The sequence below is a fragment of the Microtus ochrogaster genome, linkage group LG9, assembly GCF_000317375.1.
Source record: "Microtus ochrogaster isolate Prairie Vole_2 linkage group LG9, MicOch1.0, whole genome shotgun sequence".
NCBI classification, from domain to species: domain Eukaryota; kingdom Metazoa; phylum Chordata; class Mammalia; order Rodentia; family Cricetidae; genus Microtus; species Microtus ochrogaster.
In genome coordinates this window covers 11,151,665-11,158,099 of record NC_022034.1, presented here as the reverse complement: position 1 = coordinate 11,158,099, position 6,435 = coordinate 11,151,665, and the positions used below count along the sequence as shown (strand labels likewise).

At 47.3% G+C, this 6,435-nt stretch overlaps 1 protein-coding gene across 2 annotated transcripts in view; it reads left to right on the top strand.

Annotated features, from left to right (window-relative positions):
• The window catches only part of Tmem181 (transmembrane protein 181), a 62,083-nt gene that overhangs the window by 34,002 nt on the left and 21,646 nt on the right, over window positions 1–6,435 (top strand). For both annotated transcript variants that reach the window (XM_026787380.1, XM_005363395.2), the window contains exons 3-4: window positions 3,034–3,089; window positions 5,242–5,332. In XM_026787380.1, the coding sequence (XP_026643181.1) occupies window positions 3,034–3,089; window positions 5,242–5,332 (147 nt within the window). The remainder of the gene's footprint in view (window positions 1–3,033; window positions 3,090–5,241; window positions 5,333–6,435) is intronic.

The following is a 6,435-nucleotide window of genomic DNA, read 5'->3' as shown; positions in this document are numbered from 1 at the left end:
TGTAAAATACACCTAGTCTATCTAGCAAAGGCAGCTGTTGTAACTGTAAAATACACCTAGTCTATCTAGCAAAGGCGGCTGTTGTAACTGTAAAAGCTCCCGTTATCTCATAGTAGTGGGAAAGCCACTTTCTGTTTCTGGATCCTTGGAGGCTGACATGTTTAAAAGTGCATCACTCAGAAGCTGTGGTTATTGTCTGTTTGCAAGTCCACGCTCTGTCTCCTGCATACAAGACTAAATCATTAACATTATTTATAGTTTTGGATATAAAATTACGAATTAGGACTGTCATTGCAACTCAGTGGATGAGTACTTGACTGGCTAGCATGTTCAAAGTCAAGGGTTTGCTGTTTGAGCCTGATGATGTGCTATACATGTGCACATTCGTGTGTGTGTGTGTGTTGTCACCATTGTTACAGTAGTCAGAAGATGAGAAAGAGTTTTCGTGTACTGTCCATGTTAAGCTATTATAAATGTCCAGCAGAATATGGGTCTTGGGTGTTAAGTGAAGAACAGAAAGCTGTGAGGCTAATAGGAATCAAATGCAGAGAAAACAGAGACAGGATTGAGTTTCCTAATCAGTAGCTAAATGTAAACTGAGTAAATTCTCTGATTAAAAGGCACACACCTTTAATCCCAGCCCTTGGGAGGCAGAGGCAGGTGGATCTCTGTGAGTTCGAGGCCAGCCTGGTCTACAGAGAGAGTTCCAGGACAGGCACCAAAGTACAGAGAAACCTGTCTCAAAAAACCCATATAGATAGATAGATAGATAGATAGATAGATAGATAGATAGATAGATAGATAGATAGATTGATAGATAGATTGATAGAATGATGATAGGTTGATCGATAGATAGCTTGATAGAATGATAGATAGATAAATAGATAGAATGATAGATGGTAGATAGCTTGATTGATAGATAGAATGATAGACAGGATGATAGATTAGAATGATAGATAGATAGCTTGATAGAATGATAGATTGATAGATAGCTTGATAGAATGATAGATAAATAGATACATAGATAGATAGATGATAGATAGATAGATAGATAGACAGACAGACAGACAGACAGACAGCTAGCCAGATAGTAAGAAGGCAGAAGTAGGTAGAATAGATGAAATTAAAACATAGCCCAAGAGGCTGGAGAGATGGCTCAGGTTGAGTGCTTGTAGCAAAGCCATGAAGACCTGAGTTGAGATTCCAGCATGCACCTGCAACCCCAGCACTGTTGGTGAGGAGAGATGGAGGCCAGGATCACGGGGGCCATGCTGGCTTCTGTCCAGGTTCAGGGAGAGATCCTGCCTCAGAGGACCAATGTAGCGGGTGATACAAGAGGACACTGGACGCTGTTCCCTGACCTCTGCACACACACATGTTCATAGATACACACACCTCCCCTCTATGTGTACACACACCACATACACAGATGTGACACAGACTGTATTTTGTCTGTAAAGGCCCTCTCTTCTAATCAAGGACAACAGACGGTTAAGAGAAGGGGTAAAACCAGCATCCCGCACAAACAGCACCAGATGATCGACACTCACATCCCCTGGGATCTCTAAATAAGCAGTGGCGAGGTTTGTGCCCTTGTGTTCGTCAGTGTGTTATCCACAGTGGTTAAAACGGTGAGCCAGCTTAGATATCCGTTGGCAGATGAATGGATAAGGAAAGTATGGTATGTGCTGCAATTGAACATCATTCAGTCTTGATGGTGAGGCCTCAAGAAGGTTGTTGTGTGACAAGACTTTGCCTGGGGAGATGGAACACACGTGTTTACTCACCCCCAACAGGAAGCCCATGACAGACCAAAGTATGGGTACCACCAAAGTCCAACTAGGGGTCACTAACAGGAGCAGAAATGGCTCAAAGACAGCTGCATCACCAAGTCCACCCAGTCTGGGTGACAGCTCACAAAAGCCAAGATACTTGGAGGATACCGTGGAGCCTGTGGGCAGCTCAGCCGCTTGCGGAGGGTCTTTTCCAGGTGACTCCGGTCTCAATCTCTTCCAGGCAGACAGCTGGTCTGGGCTCAGGCTCTTTACAGCCTTTCTCCTCTCCATCTCCTCTACAGCTCGACTTCCCTTCCACCTAGGAGGACTCTCAGCTTTTATTGCTGACTCTGGCAAGGAGAGGCCTAGTGAATCTGGTCAGTTTCAGGGGCTTCCTGAAGCTATTTTGAGTTGTTGATCTTTCTGTTTAAAGAGACCCTGCAGGAAACTGTCAACAATGGCTCAGTGAATAAAGCCAGGGGCAACCTGCTGCCAAGCCTCACAGTTCTGAAGGAGGACATCTTGAGCTGTCGTCTGATCTCCACACGCACACTGGCACACATGCACACAAGCTTAAAAAGGAAAACATTAGACAGTTTAGACACATTGCAGCGTGAGTCATGAGGACATTGTACTAGATGACATAAACCAGTCCCAAGCTGATAAACCCTGTGTGATTCTACTCACCCGGGGTCCATGGAGAAGGTTACCAGAGCAGAGGGGTGGAGCACAGAGTCGGTTAGTGGGGCAGACTGGGTTTTACAAGGAGAGCTGCAGAGACGGGTAGCCATGGCCGCACAGTAGAGATGTACTTAATCCTGGTGAATTGTCCTCTGAAATGTGCTGATAGTGATTAGTTCTTTGTAATTGCAGTGAAGTCGGGGAAGAAAGAGCTTCATAAAGCATCTCTTTCAAGAAAGCCCTGTGCCGTGCTTTTGCAGGATATCCATCACTTTGTCGCTTCTGCTTACTATTTCTAGACGACTGGGTTAACCGCATGAACGCGTTAACTTCACTCTCAGTAATGTCCGTGAGACCCCACCATGGCATGTTGGTCCTTCTGCCTTAGTGTGCATGGAGGTTGTGTCAAACAGAGTGCTTGTCTGTTCTGTGTTTGGTATTCTACCTACGGACATAAAATCTCTAAAAGAAATAGTAAGAGCAGTACATGAGATCACAGTGTCTAATGTGTAAGTCTTTCTCGCATAAAAATAAGCTAAGTTAATTGCTCTAATTTCTTTCTCTTTGTTACTCTCAGGACCCAGAGTGATCCAGCAGTCTGCTGCTAATTTCTCACTAAATAACAGCAGAAAGGTAAGAGGTGCCTCAAGCAGCAGAGGGGTCACTATAGACTTTGGAGTCATTGAGACGTGGCCCTGCTGGGAGAGTCTGAGGATAGACCGCCCTTCTCTTGCTCTGGAGCTCTTCGCGGCTCTTACTTCTCAGCCAGGTTCTTGTCACTGAAATTCCCATTTCTGGGTCCCTGGTGTCCTCAGAAGGATGCAGCAGAAGAACGTTGGTGTTCCCTCTGACGAAACTACAGCTGACTTCCAAATGCCGTGCCCTGTGCTGACTGTTCACGTCAGAAAGCCTGTCACACTCGCCATTTTAACAATGATTACGTAGGCATCTGGCTCTTCCTTTAAAAAGCTTAATTTGTGTATCTATACATGTGTGTTCATGTGTGTGAAGGTCAGAGGTTAACTAAAGGGTTTGGTCCTCAGGAATTGCAGCCTGTTTGTTTGTTTGTTTGTTTTGTTTTGAGTTTAGAGTTCCTCACTGGCACTTGGGCTTGCCAGCTAGGCTGCTGGCCAGAGAGCCCAGGAATCCTCCTGTCTCTGCCTCCAGCTGTGTGGCACCCAGCCTGGTGGTTGCCGGAGCAGAACTCGGGTTCTCATGCTCGCATGGAAGCGCTTTACGGACTGACGGTTTTGCTGTGTTTGTCCAAGTCACGACTTGTTCAGTGTTGGTTCCAGTAGCAGCCGCTCTCTGTGTTGGCTGGGATGCCCTGCATGAGCTCATCCTAAATGTAGTCTGTTCCCCCTCTTTAAATGCACCTTGATTTCACTGGAGAAGTGAACGGTAGGGTCTTACATGGAGTCTCTGTAAACTGAGCGTGCTTCCAGGTTTCACAGCACCTGTAGATTCAGGGTCATTGTTCGCCCTCCTTCTGCTCTCCTCTTACAACATTGTGTTTGTTATGGCAAGGTTCCACATTGTAGCCCTGGTTAGCCCGGACGTCGATGTGTAGATCAGGCTGGCCTTGAACTCACAGAAATCTACTTGCCTCTGTCTCTCGAGTGCTGGGATTACAGGCATGTGTCACTATGCATGGGTCTCCTTATGATTTCTAAAAGGGCAGAGAGAAAAGCTGTGTATCTCTAGCTCTGCTGCTGCCTTGGAACGACCTCTGGGTGGCCAGGTTTCTTTGCATTCCTGTTGTCTTGAGGTCTGCGGCAGAGGGTCGGCTTTGGAGAGGTACCTCCATGAGTTTCTTGACAGTCATGGGTCTCCCAGTCTCTCTCTCTCTCTCTCTCTCTGACAGTAAGCCATCCCATGGAACCCAGGGCTTCTATGCGAGCATCTTGTTTGAGAAAGACAAGATCTCCCCCCCACCACCACCACCACACACATCCAATAGCTTCCACTCCCCTCTACTCCCCCTCTGGCTTTTGGCAAGTGTGGTCTCAGAAAGTTTGGTGAAGACCCTGACAGCCTGGAACAAGACATTCACCTCCACAGTTGCGGTCTTCAAGTAACGCTGGTTTGGGTAGTGGAGATAGGCACCTTCACCAGCTCCCTCCACACTCTGCCGTGAGACACCACTGTTGTGTTTCCAGGAGATACTGTGGAGTGACAGTTCTCACACGCTCCTCTCGTTTCCCTCTGCAGGTAGGCTAAGATGTCTCTAATGCCAGAGTAACAGACACTAGCCAGCAACATACCCAGTCTACAGCTATCACAGAGATGGGATGGAGACGCAGGAACACTGCTCCCTGGGGTCCCTTACTGCCGCGTGTCTCCTCAGTCTGCCCTTTTCATTTTCCCTCCAGTGGCTTCCTGTGGTGTCTAGCAGGCGCTGGTGGTAGGAATTGCTGCCTAGAGTCTTGGAGAGGCAGGAAGGCAGTGCAGCCCAGCCGCGCATTTCTTTAGGACACTGATTCTTGGTGCTTGGCAAACGGAAGCCCTCCCAGCTTTGTCAGGGCTCGTGCTCCAAGCTGTGTGCAAAGCATCTGTTTGTACATTAAGATGAAGTGTTCACCTTTAGTCCCAGCACTATAGAGGCAGAGGCAGGCAGATCTCTGTGAGTTTGAGGCCAGCCTGGTCTACAGAGCAAGTTCCAGGACAGGCTCCAAAGCTACAGAGAAACCTGTCTCACAAAAAACAAACAAACAAAAAAAAAAGCGGAGGTGTTCAGGGCCTCTGAACAAGGCACATGATGACTTTGTTTTCTCTTCTGCTTCAGCTAAGGCAAATTCAAATACGTTCAAACCCACTGTCTACATATAACCAGCAACTATGGCTGACATGTGTGGTCGAGCTGGAGCCCTCAGAAGGTATGCACCTGATGTTTGGGGTGGCTTCTTGTGTTTAATGCAAACTCTCATTCTGAAGAGGTGGAAAGACTTTACAGTATTTGGGCACATGCTGGCAGAGATGTGTAGGAAATGCCCATGGCTACATGAGGAAAGATTAGAAGCTCCTCTGCCTTGTCCCAGTGGGAGTCAGGGTGTGGACAGCTGAGCTCAGTGCGGATTGGGAGAGAATTATGTCCTGATACCCCAAGGCATGGTTTTGATCCCCAGGGATGCTTGGTAATGTGTGGGGACAATTTGACATGGGAGAGGCCAGGGCTGCCACTGACATCTTGTAGTGCACAGCCGCACTAGTCAGCAGTTGGGGGCAGCAGAGGGGTGGGGAAGGGCAGGGTGCTGAGAAGCCCAGCCCCCTGGTACCGTTATTTTCAAAGACTTTTTTCTGCATCATCCATGACACAAGGGTTACTTCATCCTGCTGAGAGGTGAAGGTGGTCTCTGATCAGCTGAGACACTCCAGGAAAGAATTTAAAATCAATCCCTTGACCATAGTAAAACAAGGGAGAAAAGGCAAAAATAAGTTTTACATCAGAACTTGTGTGTTTAGAAGATGGTCTAGAAGAAGAATGGCCACAAAAATAGTATGCTTATTGGAGTGGGATTGTAATTATTGAGTGAAGCCACCTTTATGTGGGTTTTTTTGTCTGTTTGTTTAAATACTTGTTTATGTGTGTGGCTGGGGGTACACATCTGTGTGTTGGTGCAGAAGCCAAAAGAGAGCATCCTGTGTCTTCCTGTACAACCCTCTGCCTGTTCTTTTGAGCCACGATCTGTCCCTGAACCTGAGGCTCATGTTTTCTGAGCTGCATTGGAAGCCAGAAAGCCCCAGCCATCCTCAGCTCCTCTGTGCAGTCTCCACGGTGCTAGGGTTACAGGCACGCGTGGGACACTCATACGGGCTCGGATCTGAATTCCGGTCCTCAGCAGCAAGTGCTCTTAAACACTGAGCCATCTTTTCGAACTGTTGTCTTTCTCTCTCTTTAAAAATCTTTTGCATTTATTTATTTGAGAGAGAGAGAGAGAGAGAGAGAGAGAGAGAGAGAGAGAGAGAGAGAGAGAGAGAG